Below are 22,341 nucleotides of genomic sequence, written 5' to 3'. Positions count from 1 at the left end.
AGCACCACGTATCAGTCATAAAAGGAGAAAATGGGGAATACCAAGCTACTCTGTGTAGAGAATGTGCGGAAAGCCAACCATGGTACCGATGCCACATCCGGCGTAGGACGACCCGTTTCAGGGCCAGACGAACAGTGTTGCTAGAACTGAGCTGTGAGCATGGCCAGTCTCCGTAGTACTTCTCGTATCACCGTGAAGCTCGGAGGCCATGTAGTCGCAAAGCCAGGCGTGTTCGTCCTTGGAAGCCGTTGGCCGGATGGTGGTGGAGTACATCATGACTGTCTTGGCCTATAGTCTCGTTTCGAATTTACCTAGGTGGACGGACGGTTGAACCGGACAAGCTCATTCGACGAATTCCAGGAAATCCGGTGTAGCACAAGTCCGGTCGGTGGTCCGCTCGTCGAAAACTAATCGCTATCTCCTAGAAGTTCAGCGAGCTCCGCTTCTTCTTCCGCCGTCATCATGCCCTCTTTGCGCTCGGGTTCCTTGTCTTCTTCCTTACCGAGACGCTCGTCTTCGGCCTCTTGGATGGCCTTGGCAAGCTCTTGAGGCTTGAGGCTCCACTGTCTGACTGTAGCGTCAATGCTCACGCTGATCACGCGTTGGCCTAGCAGAAGAAGGCCAGTAACCTCTTCAAAATGCCCACTGAAAGTGTGATGCAGCTTGCCGCTGCTCTTGTCCCACACGCGAACCTCTTCGTCTCTGCATACGGAGACCAGCCAGCCGCCGTCCTCGTCGATGGCAACATCGCGGACGAAATCAGGGTGCTCGAACGTCGAATCTTCTTCCCACTCACGGCCTCTGGAGAGACACTTGGCCGTCTTGTCTGCTGAAGCTGTCCATAGATCGCCGTCTGAATCGAAGTGTAGGGCGTCGATGCTTGTCTCGTGAGCGATGATGGGCGACGGTTCAACCTCAGAGGCCGACGTCAACCCGATGGTCCACCGCCTGATCTCTCGGTCGCTTCCAGCACTGAAGACCGTAACAGTCTCTTTGCTGGGCTCGTAGTCGGCCGGGTCTAGCGCAAGAGCGAGAATCCCTCGTGTGTGTCCCTTCAGTGTGTGTAGCTTCGAGCCCGCGGCGACGTCCCAAACGATGATGCTTGCATCCTGTGAAGCCGACACCAAGACCTCTTTGCCGTGTAGCGTGAATGCTATGACGCCCTTGACAAAGTCGCTGTGGCCTTGGAAGCGCTTGGCGGGCTTGCGCGTAGAGAGGGTCCATGACCAGATAGACTTGTCCCAGCACCCCGCAAATAGCGTGTCGGATTTTGGGGAAACGGCAACGGACGTGAGAGGGGCTACGGGCCCTGTGAAGGTGGCAGCGACCTTATTAGTCTACAAGGGGAGCTGTCAGCGATGACCTCATAGCTGAAGTGAAGCCACGAGGCGGCTGAGAAACGGAGGTCTGACCGACTTCAATGTTGATACGCTTCACGTTGCCGGCTGCTTCGGCAACGTAGATGTGATTCTCATCGTGCGGGTCCGCGGTGAGTGCGAGGATCTTGGAGGGGAGCTTGAGGGGGTTGCCCTTGGTGTTCTTGGACTTGGCAGCCTTGCGAGCTGTCTCCTCGAGAGAGGAGCTACATGCTATCAGCTAAAGTAAAGGAAGATGGATGAAGATGGATGGAAGCCCATACGTCGTCTGGAAGTAGTGACCTGGATCGTTGGAGCGCGACATGATATAGGGTGGGAGGAGCGGTGACGGCCGGCAGGATTGTGTGACGGGCTGTGGGTCACGTTGGGCGTGTGACCAGTGACCCCGCTATTATGACTCCGTCCGTGGCCCGAAAGAAGCCTCCAGTAGCGGCCACATCACCGAGCTACCTCATGCAAGGGCGAAACTAAGCAGGTGACAGTACACGTTGGTATCAAGACGAAACTCGACACAGTTACAACGCAATGTAAATTCTTACGACTCTGACTATGCCCAAGGCAGCACCTGGGCAGCATCTCCGTCTTTAACACGTGATCGCTCGAGCTCATTGTTGACATGCAACCGAAACCACCGTACCGGAATCGAGGGAAGGAAGCTACTCGAAACTTGGACATTCGATAGACTCCTAGTTCGTTTATTCTGGGCGGATGATTAGTTCATGCCCCTGAATGGATGACGTAGCCTTCCCAGCTTCTAGCAGACCAGTCTCATCACCAAGAAGCACACAAAGACATTGATAACATAATAAATTTCATTTCGTCTCGTAGCGAGCAAGGATATGGTATTAAATGCTCTCGGATGTACTGAAGACAATACCCAAAACGCCATATAGATCATAAACAAAGGAAATCGTGTATAGTCATGTATGTGTCGTGTGAGTCGAGCAGCGAAGCTCTTTCTGTAAAGCATGTGTAATGCAATCGTAAAGGTCGTTAAATGCGTTGTTCGTAAGAGTGAGGCGGTTATCCAAAACAGCGCCCATCATAACACTCATCAGGGGGGGATATCTCAAAAAGACATTCCAAGGCACGTCTCATTACTTTTGTGGATCATAGTCCAGCAAAATGCGCCGAAAGACCAAATCATCTGCGATGCAATCATAAAATCGTGAGCGTGAGCGTGAGTATGGGTGTGCGTGCACATATAGTACAAGGTCGTGGTGTCGTAGTGTCGTGGTCGTTAAAAGGTTGGGTGGCCAGCAGAGGCACTGGCTGCGAAGTCGCGGATCGCCCATCGCCAGCCGCCTCGGTGTTCGCCGTTGTCGCGAAGGCCGCCGACCCAGCCTTCGACGCGTCGTCGCCAGATAGCTTCTTCGTCTTTCTGTCGCCGGATGAAGCCAGGGCCGACATCGAACTCCTCACCCACAAAGGTTGGGTCATCGGGGTTTGGTGTGCCAGTACCGCCCACGCCATTGCCACCGGCGACACTCTCATTGTCTTTGAGGTCGTCGAGGCCAGCGAATGGGTCTTCGTCTTCGTCCACTTCTGAAGGCGATCCAATGTCGTTCGATGGTCGAGGCGCCTTGAGCCAGGTCATCTTGACAGGATCGAACACCATGCGGCCCTCGTACTGGACTTGGCGTGGAACAGATATTTGGGAGATCAAAGCAGGGCGTGGTGGAGACGGTACTGGGGCGGGCGCTGGTGGCTGAGCCAGCTTGGCCGCTCGCGACGAGAAGCTCCTCTTTTCTTGGCCGGCATGAATGGACGAAAGGGCAATGTGCGAGATCGATTGTGAACGATCATGGCTGCGGCTCATCTGGTTTCCGGGCGGGGCAAAGGTAGGCGTGCTCGCCGTGGTCAGGGCGAGGGTCGTAGTGGAAGTATTAGGGTGTGAGAACGAAACAAGGGCTTCCTCGTTTCCTTCCCAACGTTGCAAAGTTGGGTTGTAAATCATACCTTTCTCGTCTACATAGTGGTCAGTAGGAGCTGGGACGTAATGGTGGGGTATTGTACTTTGTGTGTAGGGCTGCGTCATCTGCCTGATCAACTGCGGCTTCTGTCCTGAGCCTTTCTTCCTGTGAGCAGATGGACTGGTATGAGGGCTACGAGCGGCCACTTGGGCAGCCCAGCTAACGGGCCTGGAGGAAATGGGACCTTCTGCTCGAGACCTCGTACCTGCCAAGCGCTGCTCACGTGCGTTCCTGCTTGCTGCGGTGTCGCGAGCAAAGCGAGGAGTGTGGTCCATCTTGGGAGGACTACGCGGAGTCTGGGGCAGAGGCGTCGCCATGCGATCAGGCATCGGCAGACGTGAGTTGCTCGGCTGGTGGCGCAGCGACTTGTTGCTGGCGACATTGCGCGGCACCTTTTCGAATTGCTTCTCTTTGGAAGCGGAAGTAGGCAAGTCATCGAACAGGTCGAGCTCATGGCCGTCGCCAAAGTTTCGCTTGCGCTGAGGCTGTGTCAGCTTCTTTGGGGGTGGATGACGTGCAAGGGCAGAGGGAGCCTGATCACGTCTCACCCCAGCACGGCTAGGCGTCTCGTTGTGGCCACCGCCAGATAGGCGCGAGTAGGAGCGCATCGAGGGAGACTGCGGTCGGCGAGGGTCAGAGTCGCGGCGAAGGTGGGCTTGCGAAGTGCTCTTGGACATGACGTGGTGCGATTGGGAAGAGGCCCCGCCAGCAGGGAGGAATGGCATGCGTGGTGGCTGACTGGTGTTGTTGTTGCGGAGGACAGGAGCAGAGCGCTTCGCGCGGAGCAGCTGTGCGCTGGTAGTGGTAGGCATGGTCCGAGTCGAGTTCGAAGTGGACGCGCCGCTCTCGTACACAGGGGTAAGCCTGGTCCGACTCGCGATGGAGGGCAGGGGCCTGGGTATCCGCGAGGTAGTGGGTCTGTCGGTGAAGGTGATGGTAGTAGCGGGACGAGCAGCGTGTGGGGCGGTGGTCTTGGTCGCGGGCTTCTTGACGACAATGTTCTTGTTGAGCGTCAGCTTCTGGCGGTCCAGGATCTCGCCATTGCCAAAGTCGAAGCCATCCTCAAAGTCCTCCTCTTGGACCACGGGCTTGGCTTTGGGCGATGGTGCCAGTGCCTTGGGGCTCATAGGCGTGGGGCTGCTGAAGGGGGAAGGAGATAATGGTGCAGCAATGGGTGATTGAGGCGGCGATTGAAACGGCTTCTGGGTAGGGACCGAGGTGGTTTGTGTGGGCTGCGTCGGCGTGAGGGACTGCTCACGCAATGGCAGCGGTGGAAGGAGCGATGGCTCTGCGGCCGGTGGTGCTGGTGGTTGCTCGGCCTTCTTGAGCTTGTCCAGACGCGCGCTGAAGTCCATGGGCTCGGTCGGCAGCACGAGGCCGCCCAGGTCGTCGTCTTCGCTCTCCATGGTCATGATGCTGCCCAGGCTGGGGCTCATGGCGGACACGGACGAGCTGCGTGCACCGCGGGTGCCCTGTCGCGTGCCTGCGAAGCGGATGCCGAGCGAGCCCTCGCCCCAGTCGAAGTCATCGTCCTCTTCCGCCGGCGTGCGTGGCTTGGGCGCCTTCAGCTTCAGTCCTTCCTTCGCATTGGTGGGCAGCTCGAGGTCGTTGCCCCAGTCGTCGTCGACCTCGATCTTCTTGGTCGACTTCTTCTTGCCCAGCCTCTTGATTGAGCCGCCGAGGAGCGCCGACGATGGCACGCTCGTGGGGATGGGGATGCCGGCCTGCTTCGCGGCGGTCTTGATGGCGGAGGTGTTGGTTGCTTGGTCGCCTGGCGTGATCAGAATCTGCCAGTCGTCATTGGATTCGGTCTCGGAGCGGACGCTCATGCGCGAAGAGAGTGAATGGACGGTCGAGTTCTTGAACAGGAGGCCGTCGGAGCGGTCGTCGAAGTCGCCGTCGTCCCATGTCTCCATCTGGGTCGACTGCGAGGTGATGGAGGCGATGCGCGCCGCGAAGGAGCGGTTGTTGGCCGCCATGCTCGGTGGAGCTGTCGCGCGGGTATCGCAGGTGCGGTGTAAGGTGGGTGTGCAGGATCTTCGCGCGAGGTACTGAGGTGGTTGGGCTGTGGGCCGGCGAGGGTCGTCTGGCACCGCTTGCAGGTTCCTGCAGGGCTACGCGAAGCACAAAGGCGGTAAGTAGACAAAGGCCGGTCTGCTAGGTGGCCCGCACGCTAGGCCACGCGTGTCGGTAAGAATAACACACTCCGCACCCCTGCAGCAAGGGCGACGATGACGGCGATGGGGACAGAAGTACAGCTGTCGTGGGAGCCTACATATGCAGGAACAATGCAGCCAGACATAACTCGGAGACGCTGCCTATGTATATACCACACCCTGTATACCACCCATGTTTGTTTCTGCTCCCCATCAGAGCGACTGGTGCGGATCGCGCTCGATTCGCGTCCCGGGCGGATGCCTGAACCACAACAAACACTAAACCTTCACCCCAGCGGGTGCTGCCTGCGACGGCACCACCCACCAGGGCACCACCACCACGCGAGTGACATTGCTATCTACATACAAATATAACCTCGTGTGCCTGCCGTCTCAGGTAGACGTGGTTCAGGTTACGGTTTCAATAGATTCCCTACCACGTGAAACGCCCGGTACCTGTTCCTGGACGCTCTCACTATCGCGACTAGCCTCCCTGGCCACACCATCACAAACCTTCCCAACTGGGCTCCCTCCCGCAGTCCCGCCTAGCTCGTGCACACCATCGCAGCAATGTCGAGCCGCTATATTTTGCCAGTCGAGCCTGCGGATGGCCGCGGCGAGACCGTCGTCATCGAAGTGCTGCAGCAGGGCAGCCACCCTCTGGACGTCAGATTGGTGGGCTGCGAGGGCGAAACCCCATATGTGACTTCGAGTAAGACAGCATCCACAGCACGTCTGTGTTTCGCCATCTGACGCGCCCCAGTCACGCACCGCAATCTCGCCAGTCTCAAGCACAAATTCAAGGGCAGCGACGACGAGTGGGCCGCCGTCGTGTCTCATTTTCTGCTCCAGCAACAGCCCGAAATCGGCCAGACCGACATCTTGGACGGTGTTCGCATGGTCTACACTTTGAAAAACAAGAACCTAGAACTTTCTTTTCGCCAGGACGTTGGGAACATCAAGGTGGGCAGCATTGTGCTCTCCAAGATAAATTCATCTGATGTGTGTAGGTCACGCTGGGTGAGATTGTCCTTCCAGAAGACGATGAGTTTGAGTTCAACCCGTTTGAGTGGGCGCAGGCATCAGCCATGGCGCACGCCAAAACGTTGCAGCAGGTGGTCAACTTGAAAGACCAAGTCAAGAGCGAGCAACACACCCTCGCCAAACTCAATGCGCAACTGGATGACTTCATCAAAACTAAGAATGACACCGAGACGGCCATGCTCCAGCAGTTCATGCAACTGCTAAACGAGAAGAAGCGGAAGATCCGGGACCAGAGTCGTCTGCTAGCTGGCGCAAAAGTCGACAATCCCACAGGTTAGTAAGGCGTCGTTGTGACGTAGTCTTATATTGACAATATCTAGCGGCGGCCGTACAGTCGACCCGAGCAGACACCAAGACTCGCAAACCAGGCGCATCGCGAACGTCGAAGCGTAAAGCGCCGGCACAAGCAGCCGAGCCAGAGGCAACTCCAGATGCAGACAGCGACCAGATGGAGATCGAAGAGCAGGACGACGAGGAAATGCCCGAACCCATGACCCCAGAGCAGTCCGACAATGAAACAGACGAGGAGGATGAACCTTTACCACACCCCAGAGGCAGGTCATCCGAGACGCTGAGAGCAAGTTCTGTTGCACAGAGTTCCAGAAGTGAAGCCACGGGGAGCAAGGGTGCACCACCACCTCGAACACTTCCCTTCCAGAAGAGAATGACGCGAATTGATAATGTACAGAAACAGCCCTCTCCAGCAGCAGCAACAACAGCAGCGGACGACGACGACGATGACGAGACAGACGATGAGGAGCTGTAGCACAGAAGCTGACTGTGTTTCACTGCATTAGTTTGGGTGAAACCACCTCTACCAAACTTCTCGAAAGCCGCCGCGTGGTTCCCGTATTCCTTTTGGCGAGACTTCGGGAGACGACCTGCATCGAGAAACTCTAATTAATGCCATGAAGTGCATTTTGGTTCAGAAATCAGACTTTGGAATTATCGCCGACACGTGCTTCCTTCTGCCGGTGGTGTGGGTGATGGTGTGAAACGGGATCTGCAACCTCCTTAGTCCAAACATCAATAGTCCTAATTTTGACAGAATGCGCGACGTGGAATCTGTCATGACTGTGAGAAGTAAGACATGGCTGGACCCTTTGTAGGTTGTCCCGGTAGCAGCCCGGTGCTCATCTATGTAATGCGATGGACACATGGATGCGTGGAGTCGGATCGCGTTGATGTCATCCATGCCGATCACTCGGGACCACTGAATAACAGGGACGTCCCGAGCAGCCGCGTGGAAACAAATCAAGGCTTGAAGTGAATAAGACTCGAGTTCCCGCGCGATGAATGCGATGGAAGAATGCTGCCCAAGTTAGATTGTAGTCAAGACGATCTGCGTATGCCAGCGATGTGGTGCCTTCGGAGCAAAGAGCAGCCAATGGACGATGCAGGCGTCTCCGGCAGCCAGGGCTGAAGCGCGCGGGAGAAGCCTCCCGCCAAGCCATGTCCACCTCGACATGTCGCCCTTGACCGCAGCGCTGTCGCAAACACGAGATTGCCGTTTTTCTGGCCTCACGTACCGGTCGCTGCGCTATCATAGATACGGCGCGCGAGCGATGTCCTATTCCCGCCCGAGCGACCAGAGGTAGCAGCGCCCTCAGTCTGAGTGAGTGAGAGAGGAGAGCCCGCGCTATCCACATGCGCGCTCACGTGGGTCTATTGTACTGACGACATGTGAAGAGAAAGCGATTGTCGCCCTGCTATTGTCCACGCGCGTCCCGACTCGATTCCGCCCTCACACCGCGTCCACGGCGCTGCCATCACCCCATCCCCGCTCGAGCGCCTCACCTAATGCTCCTCCACCTCCACACGTCGTTCCACTGCACCTACCGCCGTCGGCCCGCGACACCGCTGCTATACGCGACCGACTGCACGCCCGAGACCCTGAGGTAACACGCCATGTCGGGCCCAGACCAACCTGAGCCCATCGTGGATACGACGCGATCCCTCAAGCGCAAGCAGCTTCCCGCCGACGACCAAGGCGAGCTCGACGCCCTCGACAGCATCTTCAAGCGCATCAAGACGGCGGTCCCGCGCACACCATATATACTTTCCACGCCATCCTTACATCCGTACCGGTACTACTCGCAACAACAAGCCAACGCCTGGAAGCTGGGAAGGCTATTCAAGTCGGAGGAGGAGCACCTGCAGTACCGGACATATCTATATCGGGAGCCGTGTCAGGATTGCTTCGAGCTGCAGGCGGGAGAAGACGATGAGCCTGAGCCCGAACCGCCACACTCACAGGCCGCGAATGGCCAGCCAGCGAAGAAGAAACCCAATCTCTCAGCCTTCAAGGTCAAACAAGCGAACGGTCCCAACACTCCCAGCGTCAAGATCAGCTCGCCCAGTTCTGCGCCGGATAAGAAACAGGCGAATGGGGCCAGCAAGTCTGAAAAACTGTCTGCGCCGTCCCAAAAGACTGAGACCAAGTCGCCGAAGCCGTGGGTACGCCGCCCTATACTTTATTCAATTACTGACAGTAGCAGATCCTCTGGTGCTACACGCGACGAGCATCCCATCCGGAAAGCCGACAGAGGCGCCCCTTCTTCAAATCGGCCGCGAGCCCCTTCCACAACGAAGACCGAGACAATCAGCTCCAAGGGCAAGATCGAAAAGTCGGACCCTTCCAACTCAACACCACACGGCCTACCTCCGCTGCTTTCGCCAGTACACGAACCAATGGGCAACCCATACGGTCTCCCGAATATCTTATCTCCAACCCTCCCATCAAACATACAGGCCGAGCTCGACAGAATGGAAGTACAGCGGAAGCGCACAGATTCAGACGCATCTGTGTCATCATCAGATCGCAAGAGTCAGACACTTGCTGTGCCACCCAGCGGATCTCAACAGTCCAACGGTACACCAAAGTCAGAGAACCGAGCGCGCTCAGTTTCCATCAACGGCAACGGCAAATCGCCCAACCCCGAACCAGTCAGTCAAGTCGAACAAACAGATTCTAGTATGGTAGTTAAGCTGAAATTCTCAAAGACCAAGGCGCCTGTCGTTGGCCAGATTCTCCGCCTACCATCGAAACGAGCGAATGCCGAGAAGAAGGAGCGCAGCGATACCTCCAAGGCGACTTCTATGGCAGACATGCAGCCCAAAGTCACGGATCCGCCTGTCATTAAGAAGAAGGCAATTCCCAAGGTCGCTGCACGACAAACTACAACGCCATCAAAAGTTCCTGAGAAGCGGCCGCGCGCGGAAGAGGAGACGACATTGGCGGTACCGCCCACTAAGCGACCCAGAGCAGGCTCAACCCAGGACCGGCCCATTACCCCTCTCCAAAACAGCCAGACGCAATACGCAACCCCTAAGAAGGACCTCAAGTCAGTCAACATGCTACGAACCCAGTCTTCCGAGAGCAATGACGCAACGCCTGGCCGGTCTGGTGCAACCCCAGCCGGCGTGAAGCCTACATCTGCTCCTCTTAACAACAAGAAGCAGGCAGACATCTCGCTGCTTGGGCATACGTCGGCAAGGTGGAATCAAATGGGTAGAGCCCTTAAGCATGAAGCCACCAAGATCCTCACCAGCGGCAAGATTTCGAAACAGGATGAGAAGAGAGCTGCAGTTACTAACCTGGAGTGTATCCTGTAAGTTCAAGACCCAACACTCAGCTATACATTATGAACCCCCACTAACACCCACCCAGCGCCTACATGGCCGCCTACTTCGCCCAAGACCTCTCCCTCCACATGCGCGGCCGCCCCGGCGAAGTAGAACAAACCTGGAAAACGCTGCTCCCCCTCTGCCTCTCCTACTCGCGCAGCACAAAAGACCTCCAGCACCTCGACGGTCTCCGCTCTTACCTCAGCTCCGTAATCGCCGCCGCAATCTGCACACACGTCTCCCAGCGCTGCAACAACCCAAAGACGCACGACTCGCCGCAAGATGGTATGGGTCATAATAGTGGTACCACGGCCGAAGCGTCCCGCCAGCACAACTCTCTCGCAGAAAACTTCGCCCTCCTGTCTGACCACACGCTTAAAATGCATCGCCACTACCAAGACGCGCGTATCGCGCTGCCGATTGAGGATCTGCAATCTACGTACAAGAAGACGTATGCAGCAAGGGAGTCGAATGCGAGACTAGCCCGCGAACCGGAGAAACTGAGCGGCGCGAAGATGTCGGGGCCGTACTTTTTGCCGCTGGGCGCTGATACCACGCCCATCCAAGCTGTGAGGTTTGGACTGAGGTTTCTGGCAGAGTATTGCGAGATTGAGGGGCTGAAGTATGGGTTGAGGGTTTGTCTTGAGAGGCCTGAGTAGAGGCACACCCATTCCTTGTTGGCGTTTTTATCATTGCACTTGTTTACTTTAGCGGGTGGCTTTTCATTTGGTTGATTTGAAAGCAAATTCTGATACCCCATGAGGTTGGACTGGACTTTGGTTCCTCCCTTCTTCCTTCTTGTTACTGGATTGGGATTCTGTATACATAATGGGGGCAGGCACTGTAGAACTTTGGACACAGTATAGCGGCTGTTGGGAGTTACTGGAGTTGATAACGAGGAGCTGAGGGTCTGAGATGAGGAAAAAAGTATTGATGAATAGCAATTGAAAGTAATGATCTTGATCTTTGTGTGTTGGTGTGTGTGATGTGAGATGTGGGATGGCTAGTTTTAGAGGGAGTTGGTAATCGTGTATGGGGAAAGTATAGCCAGAAGATGAGTGTCGGTTTTTAGCCTGTGATGCGCCGAAATCTGGCATGTAGCATACCCCCAGACTGAAATTCAGTGTTTACAAACAAGGACTCGATTGAAAATTGAGCATCATCGTCATTGCTTCCTACCAAAAGACCAGATACGGAATACGAACGCCTTCGAACTCCACATTATCCCATCAAATCATCATACTAGGTCCATAAGTCCACGACTTGTACACCATCTCAAGAGTGGAAAACCTTCTCCAACCTCTCCAGCAAAAGATCCGCGTGGTGCTTCTGGAAAATCAACATGGGCCTCAACCGCACTGCCCTCTCTCCAGACCCCCCAATATTAACTCCCTCACCCTTGGCCTTCCTGAGCACCTCATCCCTCCTCACACTATCAAACGCAATAAACGTTCCCTGTCCTTTACCCCTCAGATTCTGAATCTCCTGCGGGAACCTCTCGCTCAACCTCTGCAAGCCCGCAAAAAGATAATCCCCCGTCACCGCCGTACTGTTAACAAGATCCATCCGCTTGATTTCCTGAATGATAGACCGGAAAAGAATCGCCCTCGCCGGATCCCCCATCCAAGTATTAAACTGACGATACGGTTTATTCGGCCTAAGCGCATTATCCCCAAAGTAATACCCCGCCGTCTGCGCTTTCTTGCTGAAAGTAACCATATCAGGCGGCGCGTCCAACCCCCAGTGTTCATGCGCCCAGAACTTGCCGGTCGCGCCGACGCCCGTTTGCACTTCGTCGACGATGAGGAGGACGTTGTGTTTCTTGGTGAGGGCGCGCAGGCCGCGGAAGAAAAAGGGCGTGGCGTGGTTGTCGCCGCCTTCGGATTGGATGGGCTCGATTACCACGGCTGCGGGTGGGGAGTGGTAGTTTAGGAGGATGGATTCGGTTTCGTCGAGGCAGCGTTGCTCTTCTGCTGCGTTTTCGGCTTCGTGTTCATGGAGGGGGTATTTTAGCACTGGGAACGGGGCTTGCGGCCAGTCGAAGGCGGGGATGTCGAGCTTGTGGATGGGTTTGGAGCGCGTGGTTGATAGACTGCCGAAGAGGCGGCCGTGGAAACCGGTTTTGAAGGAGAGGATCGACATGTCGGGTGCACCGGGCGCTTTGTTGTTCATGGACGATGAGATGTCTTCGGCGGAGAAGTCGGCGTCGATGCCGCCGCGTTGTTGTTGTCGCTTCCACATGAAGGCGGCTTTGTAGGCGAGTTCGTTGGCGTCGGAGCCGGCTTGTGCGGTGAAGACTTGGTTGAGGCCTTTGGGCGCGACGGATAGGATGCCCGTTTCGAGGATGTCGGCCCAGTCGTGCTGCGGGAAGTTTCCTAGTGCCGGCCGGTTGATGATGGCGGAGGCCATGTCGGGGGAGGTGGCGGCGAGCAGGAGGGACGGGTTGTTGTAGCCTACGGGGATGGAGGCGATTTGGGCGTATACGTCGAGGAGGACGTTGCCGTCGAGGTCTGCGATGCTGGAAGATGTCAATTGGTATTCTTTCCTGGATGTATGGAGGACGTACTAGTTGCCATAGCTTTGCGAGTAATCGGCCATCATGTTTAAGCTTCTGGTATCGAAGACCTTGCTTAGTCTCTCGATAGCCTTCTTGCTCTCCGGACCGGGTATTTGAGTCTTGATAGTGGGCTGGCGAGGCTCATCTGGGAAGAAGGAATGCTCGCCGCTGTCTGCAACGGCGGCTGCAGCAGCAGAAGCATGTCTTTTCTGTGATGCAATTGGTGCCCTGGAAGCTACGCGAGCATTTTTGCGAAAAGCTGGGGCTCGAAGACGCCCTGCGGTGCGAGCGAGAGACGCCATCGTGGTCGTCGTCACAATAGTTGTTGTCGGAAGAAAGACGGCGTACAGCTGTGTTGACACTGCGGGGAGCTAATGCGGGGAGACGCGACGCGTAGATGTAAGGTCAGCTAGGCCACACACAAACACGACGTATATCGAATGAAAAGGTAAGACAGTAAAAGACGAAGATATCACCGATGAGTAAGAGCGATATCGCAACTTATAGCAAGACCAATCCGTTTATCTATGCCGTGATATCGCTGATAGAGCTCCATGGTCAACCGGCCCTAACCCGTTGCTATCCCCGCAAAAGCTCGTCCAAGCGAGCCCCTCCAGAGCTTGACCCACTTTTGAGCTTGTCTAAGCCAACTCCAATCTGGCAATGTGATCCGCTACACGCTGCAGACGCCGTGCACGCCAGGTCCATCTTCCACGTTAGTCACATCGAAACCCTTCTTGAGATTTTCGAGGTACGCGTCCGAGTCTCGCTATCCTTGCTCATCCACAGGAAGTGCGACTGCGCCATGATCCCAGATATCGTTGGAGTCGTGCTATGGAAGCGGTTCGATGTTACATTCAAGCACGGCGCTTGTTACGATAATGGCGTCTTTCTTGCCCTGCATCTCCGAGATGAGAATACCTAGGTACCGTCTTTATTCTGCGTCCGGGTGATCGCTTTGATGTTCGCACCGGTACCGCTGTCACCGTCATTTGGCTTTGCATCATGGATATACAGTTCATTGCCCGTTCCGGCCCGCGCATAGTGGATGAGGACGTTGCCGTTATGCCTCTCCTCTGTATACCAGACACGCCATTTATCATCCTGGTCTTGAGGCTCAAGCTCGGCTTTGAGCTTCACAAAGTCAGCCTCGCTGATATCCAGATCCCAAGACGTGGTATCAGTGCAGACTATGGGCTTCTTTACATGCGGACTCGATATCGAAACTACCTAGATCGTGCTTTTGAGTCGGCGGCTAGGTACCGCTGAAGTAGATGAGATCTGCTTGGACCCGAATTGCGTCAGGCGTTGGCGGGCATTTCCGAAAACAACCTAATCTAGGTAGCGAGGCGGATAAGGCTGAGCGAAGAGGCCGCCCGCAGGCGGGTATGTTCGTATATGCTGATGCTGAAACTGAATGTCTCTTCATCCCTGATCATCTGGGCATGACGTGACGGGGCGAAGATCACGGCCTGTAGGTACGCGTATAGACCTAGGTGTAAGCGCCGCAATCCTTCGCGACAAGACCTACGTCAGCTGCGAAGCACAGCATTACAAGTTTCTTTCCTCTTCGAGAAGATTGTATTTCCGTGCCACCATCTTACATCTTTGGCTATCGAGACATGGAATAGGCCTGTTACTGTAATCACATCGAGTATCGTTCAAGGCAACTTTGGGGCCATGCGTAAGAAAAGAGGGTTCGCAACTGGTGTTTGAAATTGGACGCCTCGCCGTCTTACTGTTCTTCCCCCGCGCGATTCACTTTGAAACAGCTTTTACGAAGGTTCGCTGACTGACATGTCTTGGCCCCCCAGACTCCATGCCTGGTTACACATCTCTCATATACCTTTGTTCCAGTTCAGAGCGTTACTGAACTCATTGCCACTTCGGCGCGGCGTTCCATGGCTGCAGGGCGCAATTGCTGACAGGAACGCAGGGCAGTCAGCAAAGGGAGACATGCAACGCACCGAAAGGCATGGAGAGCTATGGATGAAGAAACTTGCATTCCGATCAGGAAGCCGTTAGATGTCTGCGCATGCCAACCTAGGACAACTGTGAGCACACTAGAGCCCACATCGACGTCAGGTCACCATCTTTGCATGTTCTCATGTTGATGTAGTCAATAGACCTATTCAGTTTGTTCCTCGTATGAGGCATACGTATTCCACAAGATACAATCTCTACGGCGATCTCCCCGCATAATCCATCGCTTGCGTCCACCGATTAGCATGAATGTGAGCTTCCACGCCAACACTCTCCACCTCAGCGCGCAAGCTCTCGCATCGGGCTTTCAAAGCTTCGTCGGCAGACCAATGACAAGACATGCGTATCTCCTTGAGGCAAGGCAACTGCTCGTCCTTTTTCTCAGCAAAGCCGTGAAACATGGCTTCGAGGGTTTGCTTGTGCTGTTGCGGTCTCCCCTCAAATACTTGAACCCCGTCGATTGTCTCTGACAAGGTCGTGGAGCTGGTGTCGTCGTCATGGCTTTTCCACTCTTCTGATGTTAGGAACAACCGAGTGACTGAAGTGGGGACTAGGCCACACATCAGAAGATTGACATGAGACTGATCTGCAGGATCCGTTCCGAGGTAGGCAGCGGATCTAACGACGCATGTCGCAAGGTCAAGAGGGATCTCTAACTTGTGCAGACGCGGGAAGTCGCGCATGGTCGCTGTTCCAAGCGCGATCTTGCCGCTGAATTCGCGCTTTGTGATAGATAGCTCTTCGAGATGGCTGCCAGCCTCCTTGCCAATAGTCGTAACGAGGTCGCAAATATCCCAGATTCGACTGAGTTGCTTGTCAGAGTGGGAGTAAACGAGCGTTTTCAGGCGCGGCGTGTAGCGCAGGAAGTGTTGCATAGCGGGACCATCGAGGTTGCAGCCGCGCAGATAGGCTATTTCCAATGTTCCGCCCACAGGGGGCGGGATTGATTGACCTGGAGAAGAAGGCTCGGAGGCTTCGATGTCGGATATGGAGGTGGGGCCGTGGAACGTGTGGATGCGTGGAAGGGCCAGGAGCGGAGTGATCTTGTTCAGGACAAGGCCTTGCCGCATCGCAAATGAGAACCCAGTCTTCAGAGTAGTAACTAGAGCGAGACTGGCATTGGTCGAAGTGGCGTTTGGTAGACGCGCGTGGTGGACGATGGCCTCAAAAAGCTTATCGGTTTCTTTGTCGTGAGTCCAGCGAAAGGGAAGAACCACGGTCTTGACGTTGGGCAGCAGTGTTAGAAGAAACGACGAGGCAGCCTGAGTATATTGGTTGTCTTCCAGACCTCGTTCATACTTTTCGAAGTAGTCTCGCCATTCGTTGCCTGACAAGTACTTGGAACTGGCAAACAAGTCGCGAACGGTCTCAGGACGATAGCCATCCCTTTCCATGATCCAGAGGCGTCCGCCAACAGGTAGCCGAAGGTCCGCCTTGAAATCTGCATGCTCGATGTAGCGCGCAACAACTGGCTCTTCAGCGATTCGGGCTATGAGTTCAAACGGCGTCCTGATGGAGAGGGAAGGGTATTTGTCCTTGAGAAGATAATCGAAGTTGCGAAAGTGCGAGCGGAGTTCGTTGTGGTGCTTGAGCAAGGGCTTGCAAAGCGTGTGGAACTTGCGGCAGGACAGACATAGGCTCTCGAAACCCTCTGGAATCGTATGGTCGACGATGAGCGCGAGGAGTTCGTCGGCTAATTCCAGTAAAGCCATAGCGACGTTGTAGACGACTTCGTGAGAGCAAGAACCCTGGAAACAGTGGGATATGCAACGTCTAGTTACGAGGAGAATGCGACTTTGACTCAGCTTGGGGTCTGAATTTGGTCCGGGCTGGCCATTGAAGGTGTACTCTTGAGGGACGCGGTATGATTACAATAGCCTTGGGGTAAGTCTAGTTAGGCGCGCAGTATCAAGCGAGAGATTTGGGGTCCGCGATATGTATAGCAGACGTTGTCTCGGGCTGACGTCATGCCCCTGGGACAGACCCTGCTGAAGCCTTTAGCGACTAAGGAAGGGAGGCCATTGGACGGCCCTGCCCAGGCTTACTACCTCGCCAAGCCGGCCTCGCCCTACGCTTCAGGTTTATTCTGAACCGACTCCTACTCCTCCCCAAACCAACTCAACAGACAAGAAAAAGCGCCTTTGACTCAGACGGGGCGTTCACAATCCTGCTTTGCGACTTACAGTGATTCAGACTGGGGCCTTGTCTCTCCCTCAACCGATTCCTCTTCTCCACCATCGCTTCATCTTCGCCCCCGAAATACACAACTTTCCATTGTCTTCGTCATGTCTCCTTCGTATTCGTATTTTGATCATCAGCTTCTTCTAAGCAAAAGCCTCCATTGCAACAAGATGGGGCGGCCGTCTGCCCGCACCACGCGAGCCATGAGGAAGTCATTCTCGGGGATGCTATTTCCAGCATTCAATCTCAGCATGAGGGGGCTCAATGCGATCGTCAGCATTGGTACTTATCTCCATTTCAGGGCTATAAAGAGGACATGTTTTGGCTCTCTTTTCAACACAAGTCATCACAGCCAGTTTCTCACTGCTTCATCATCACCTCTATTATCGTTAACTCCTACTTCCTTTATCCGTTATCAATTTCCCTACTCTTCGCCATGCGCGCCAAGCGAGCCTCTGCGATGCGGTTCCTACTATGTTCCTCAGTTGTCCTTACAGCGTCTGCAGCTGTGATCCGTACGCCTCTGCAACGGCGCCTAGAGGAATGCCAGCTAGACATCCAAGATGGAATGGCCGACGATCCCGACAGAGTCAATACGGACGGGACGGCCGGGATTGGTGCCGAGTTTGAGAGTCCGGACTTCCGCCTTACAAAGTCGGGATGTAGCGCAGACGATACAAACGCCGCAAAGAGAAAGGTCATTGCCGAACGAACAGGCACGAACTGGGAGCTCACTGCAGACTCTGTCAACGAGCCTGGAGCACTCCAGGCTGAGTACATCATTGATGGTGTCAAGGTCAAAGTAGGCAGCACAGATGATGCGACCAACGGCGCGAAGGTCGCGGCAGCTATGGCCAAGGATCTCGTAGGTGCCACCCAGCAGACCCGTGATGAATCTTGCTAACCCCTTCAGATTGACTGGTACCCATGGAACGGAAAACTGGACGCAGATTCACGAAAGGTCAACGTAGCCGAAAACAAATGCAATAAGTGGACGATCATCACCCGCCAAGATAGGAAACCAGAGAAGATATCTTACCAGCCCCAAATCACCACGCCGATGCCATTAGAGGCACTGTACAGCCTGATGAAGGAACAATTCGATGAGAGCGATCCAAATATCCTCAACGGGCTCGATCGTTTTCAAAACAAGAAGCTTGATTTCGTAACGAAGAATCACTTCCAGTCCAGCCCAGGCGGCATCGGTCCGGAAGCGGCCACGGATGACGTGCTGGCCTTTTGCACCCTGGTCTTATCGTACGCCAAAAACGCAAAGGATCCTCTCCAACCGGGTTCAAGTCCCAAGATCTTCACATCGTTCACGCCTCGAACGAATTTTAACGTGATGCTGTCGCATGTCAGCTCCAAGTTGGCATCAAAAGGGGACAAACTTTGGGATTTGTTCAATATTCTTGCGTGCTACCAGAGTGGCGGAACCGAGTAAGTTATGGCTTGACCTATGGATGGTTTGACCAGTCTAACCAAACGTAGAATTGATACAGAAGTATGTGGAGGTACCCCCGAAAGTCCCGAGCCTACCGACAACAAATTTGGCGACTACACTTTTGCTCAAGGCGATACCAAATGCAACATCCGTGACTGGATCCATGGTCTAGACCCAGAATCAGATGAAAACGATAAGCTCACCGAGTTCGACAAGGAAATCGACGGGTCTATTGGAAGACTAGGCAAAACTCAAGAAAAGATGTTCAATTCTGAGCGCTCTGTGCCTCTCTTCGAATTCCGCGATCTCAATACCCTCCAGACTGAAGGAATGGAGAAATTCATGGGCGATGTAGACCAGGCCATCCAAGACCTCCACAATAAGTTTCGAGAATCACCTACAAAGAGGGCCAGGCGTGGCGTCTGCGATGATTTTGAGCCGGAGCCAGAGCCGGAGCAAGAGCCAGAGCCGACTGGCCCGACCAAGCAGCTCGCAGTCCTCGGTGCCTACGTCCCCGGCGCCCCCACGATGGACTGGCTCTTCCTCGAAGCCGACTATGAGCAGGGCGTCGAGTGCCGCGAAGACTTCCTCCGGCCCTTTGAGACTGTACCGTGGGATGAGTCTGGCACAACGTACCCTGGCGGCACCAAGGAGCTCGACCTCGAGATAGACGGTGAGGTGTGCGAGTACCGCAACGACGGCGACGACCCGGGAGCGCTCTGGTGTGGCGAGAGGGTCATTGGCTGTGTGAATGATCCAGCCGACAAGGATCCCAACGATGTCAATGCGGAGAAGGGCGAGTACCAGTGTGGCGATTACACGCGCCAGCCTGTGTTTGTCTGCCCTTGGTAGTTGCGCAGTACATGACTTTGTTCGGCATCTCTAGATTGTTCCGCACGCGCGATATTGGGAGGCGTTCTTGGGTCTTTTGTACGGTGGTTCGGTCGCTTTCGTTGTGTTTGGGCGTTGTTGTTAGTGTTTCGGTGGCTCAGGTGGCGCGAGATCGGGGTCTGTGCTCGACGCTAGATTCCGGCGGCGAAAGATGGATCTCAACACCATCATGTCGGCACCACCTCACCTATCTTGTAGAATTATATAGAACACGCGTTTTCTTACTACTTCTTCTTCCATGAAATTGGTGTTCTTGCACTTTCTATATGACCATGCAGTCAGCTTACAAGGCTGAAAACGCCACGACGCGTGATGCCTGCACAGCCCCGCATCACCTCAGCTGCCATAGACGATAACAAGATCTCGTCTGCCTAGAATGCATCCTCGCCTTGACACGAAACTCATCTCGATAAAGAAATTACCCAAATTCCAACAGCCAAAGACGATGCGCGATGTGCGAACGAGAGGCGACAATCATCGAAGAGCCTCACGAGGCATGCGTTGAGCCGCCAACGGAGCCCGCAACGTACGAACACCAGCCACTTAGTTGTTCCCTAGACGAAATACGCCTACTCAAGCTTCGCAAAGAGAAACACGGCCCCGTACACTGCGAAGTCGAAGCATTTCCGCTCGAGAAGGCCCCGAAATACATCGCGCTATCGTACCGATGGGGCCCACCGTCACCTCTTCACAATGTCTTCATCGGGGGTGAAACGCTCCAGATCCGAGACATTCTGCACGCATGCTTGTTGGAGTTGCGAGAAGATGTGGATACATGGCTATGGATCGATCAAATCTGCATTGCGCAGGCGGATACAGCGGAGCGAAACCACCAGGTCGGAATGATGTCGCGTATCTACAGCACCGGCGCCTCTGTCATCATTTGGCTAGGTGACGTGCCCTTAACGCTGCCTGGGGAAGTTGATCGCTTCAACGACCAGGATCTCGATGCTACGTCGATCACAGTGTTATTGAATAACATTTACTTCACAAGACTGTAGATAGTACAAGAGATACTGCTTGCGAAGACTGTCAACATTCGTCTCAACAGGAATCGCTGCATTGAATGGAGCAGAATGTATTATCCATACATAACGGCATACCCGAGTTTGGTAATCCCTATCGCATCCACGTATCTCCTAAACAGCACGATGTATGCCCAGGGGGAGGGCAAAACACTGACTTGGCCTAAATGCATTGATGGCTTCTCCGCAAACGCTTGTGAGGACCTTCGAGACAAGGTGTATGGTATGATGGGCGTTGTGAGCCAGGAAGACAAGTTCGCAGTGGACTATCAAAAGAGTGTGCTCGAGGTATATACGGACGTGCTTTGCGTTATATCGGACCCTAATATCCCAGACCTCTCGGTTTACCGCCGCATGTTGGGTTCCCAGATGGGTATCGAATTATCACTGATAGCCAGCTTTGAGCTTGCACTTCACCATCGATATGAACACAGCTTACAGGATCGGGTATCAGCTATACGGTTCAAGAAAGCAGACGATGTAGATAAATACGATCATTGGTGGTATGAGTGCGACGGTAAGAGACTCTACTTTTGTCCTTCACTTATGTAGATGCCCTCGCTCCCTGTTTACTTACCAGCACAATTCCTAGACAGATAATGCAATGTTCTCCATGTAGGTTCGCCGCATCGTGAAACACAAGACACCGACACTTACTCTAGTCCTGGAACAGGTTTACCTAGTAGTAGAAACTTTCGCGATGATACTTTCCGCCGAGCTATTGCGCATAGCCATAGTTCGGCTCGAGCAGATGGTGCAGCTTTGCTCCGCTGCCTGCTGACAACGCATCCATGCATGGCGGCGGGAAATCGGCATTCACGGACGAGCATCTACAAGCCGGTAACACGAGGAGGTCCCAGTATATGGCCTTTGCTCAGCTTCCTGTCAGTAAAGCCTGGAAGAGCTTTTGTGCATGTTGGCAGAGATCTCAGAGCGGTCAGTACAGCATCACAAATAACCATGCTCTCTCCTGGGGCAAGTCGAGTGCGCGCTCCATCACCATCATGACCAACTGAGCAGTGATAGGAAAAGGTAAAAAGCAAGCTTCTTCCTCAAGCGACTGGCAAGCCAGAAGTCTCAATGAAAAAGTGGTCGCGTCAGCCAGAGATAGTGCGATACTGGCGACACTGTGGTCCGGAGTATGAGCAAGCCCAGGGACCCAAGACCTGAGTACAAAAATAAGAATAATCTTGAAGTCACCGTAGTGACCTAGGAGGAGTTAGCGCGATGCCGAAAAGGGTAATGAGGGAGAGAATGCTTACGTTTCAGAGATTAAACTGAAAAGAACAGATACTACACTTGATCTGGGGGGGTGAGTCAGCAGGTGTCTCGAAGGTGTTTGTAGAAGGGGGACGTACCTAAGCCAAAAGGCAAAGAGAGCTAAGGAGCGAAGGAGGGGACGGGCTGCGCGAGGTTGATATGGGCGCTGCAGGCTTGGCGCGCTAGCGGTCACATGATCGCTTACTAGCGCTCCAAGCACGCTTTGGCCCTGTGAAGGTGGGTGACCATGGACCCTGCACCGACGTTTTGCCGGCCGGGCGCAGCGGCGATGACGGCGGTGCCTTGAGGCGAGCAAGACGAGTTTGTCCTGAACGCTCCCGCTCTGCGTATACTCCCCAAATGAGACGACTGCGACTGACACCTTCGCTCGCAACAAGAACTCGGACGGTGCTCACCTGAAGCCCATATCAACTGCAGACTCCTTCTCGCATCCGAAACGTTGCCGCAACATTCGAATACTCCGGCTTCAGATCCGCTGTCTTGATAGCTAACAAGATCGCTTTGGTCCCGGTGGATGTCCTTCTACGTGCGCTACCCACCACTGCTTCCGAGCTCTCCACGCCGCTCCAAGGGTTAGGAGCGCCCTCGCATTCCACCGAGAACAGAGGAACCTACAACGATCGTCCAGCTGGCATCTGCGAACACCATATAAACTACTGCGTGTGGCCGTTGCAAGTTCTAAACACCGTTCCTGATTGGTACACGTCTCTGCTTATGTGCATCATGCGGGAAGCTGAACGTGTCAATGGCCAAGCATTTTGCGCGCAAAGCCCCACGGCTGAGAGTTTGCGCAAATTTGCGCT

At 54.6% G+C, this 22,341-nt stretch overlaps 7 protein-coding genes across 7 annotated transcripts; 3 read left to right on the top strand and 4 right to left on the bottom strand.

The window, feature by feature from the left end:
* Positions 1-407: 407 nt before the first annotated feature.
* Positions 408-1,680, bottom strand: J4E79_009685 (uncharacterized protein; the record flags this gene model as incomplete). The annotated part of the gene is made up of 3 exons (XM_049358528.1): positions 408-1,337; positions 1,417-1,582; positions 1,640-1,680. The coding sequence occupies 3 exons, from the start codon at positions 1,678-1,680 to the stop codon at positions 408-410; spliced, it is 1,137 nt and encodes a 378-aa protein (XP_049206998.1).
* Positions 1,681-2,616: 936 nt separating this feature from the next.
* On the bottom strand, positions 2,617-5,328 carry J4E79_009684 (uncharacterized protein; the record flags this gene model as incomplete). Its single annotated transcript, XM_049358527.1, has 2 exons — positions 2,617-3,344; positions 3,393-5,328. 2 exons carry the CDS (start codon positions 5,326-5,328, stop codon positions 2,617-2,619), a joined length of 2,664 nt encoding a protein of 887 aa, XP_049206997.1.
* A 747-nt stretch (positions 5,329-6,075) lies between these two features.
* On the top strand, positions 6,076-7,315 carry J4E79_009683 (uncharacterized protein; the record flags this gene model as incomplete). The annotated part of the gene is made up of 4 exons (XM_049358526.1): positions 6,076-6,217; positions 6,269-6,468; positions 6,516-6,822; positions 6,870-7,315. The coding sequence occupies 4 exons, from the start codon at positions 6,076-6,078 to the stop codon at positions 7,313-7,315; spliced, it is 1,095 nt and encodes a 364-aa protein (XP_049206996.1).
* Positions 7,316-8,457: 1,142 nt separating this feature from the next.
* Positions 8,458-10,835, top strand: J4E79_009682 (uncharacterized protein; the record flags this gene model as incomplete). The annotated part of the gene is made up of 3 exons (XM_049358525.1): positions 8,458-9,002; positions 9,048-10,160; positions 10,220-10,835. 3 exons carry the CDS (start codon positions 8,458-8,460, stop codon positions 10,833-10,835), a joined length of 2,274 nt encoding a protein of 757 aa, XP_049206995.1.
* A 616-nt stretch (positions 10,836-11,451) lies between these two features.
* Positions 11,452-13,035, bottom strand: J4E79_009681 (uncharacterized protein; the record flags this gene model as incomplete). Its single annotated transcript, XM_049358524.1, has 2 exons — positions 11,452-12,694; positions 12,743-13,035. 2 exons carry the CDS (start codon positions 13,033-13,035, stop codon positions 11,452-11,454), a joined length of 1,536 nt encoding a protein of 511 aa, XP_049206994.1.
* Positions 13,036-14,608: 1,573 nt separating this feature from the next.
* Positions 14,609-16,428, bottom strand: J4E79_009680 (uncharacterized protein; the record flags this gene model as incomplete). The annotated part of the gene is made up of 2 exons (XM_049358523.1): positions 14,609-14,638; positions 14,986-16,428. The coding sequence occupies 2 exons, from the start codon at positions 16,426-16,428 to the stop codon at positions 14,609-14,611; spliced, it is 1,473 nt and encodes a 490-aa protein (XP_049206993.1).
* A 905-nt stretch (positions 16,429-17,333) lies between these two features.
* J4E79_009679 (uncharacterized protein) lies at positions 17,334-19,193 on the top strand (the record flags this gene model as incomplete). The annotated part of the gene is made up of 3 exons (XM_049358522.1): positions 17,334-17,762; positions 17,811-18,337; positions 18,389-19,193. 3 exons carry the CDS (start codon positions 17,334-17,336, stop codon positions 19,191-19,193), a joined length of 1,761 nt encoding a protein of 586 aa, XP_049206992.1.
* Positions 19,194-22,341: the final 3,148 nt, after the last annotated feature.

This window comes from Alternaria viburni (genome assembly GCF_023758015.1).
Source record: "Alternaria viburni strain BMP 2772 chromosome Unknown scaffold_26, whole genome shotgun sequence".
NCBI classification, from domain to species: Eukaryota; Fungi; Ascomycota; class Dothideomycetes; order Pleosporales; family Pleosporaceae; genus Alternaria; species Alternaria viburni.
This window is presented reverse-complemented; position numbering and strand designations above follow the sequence as displayed.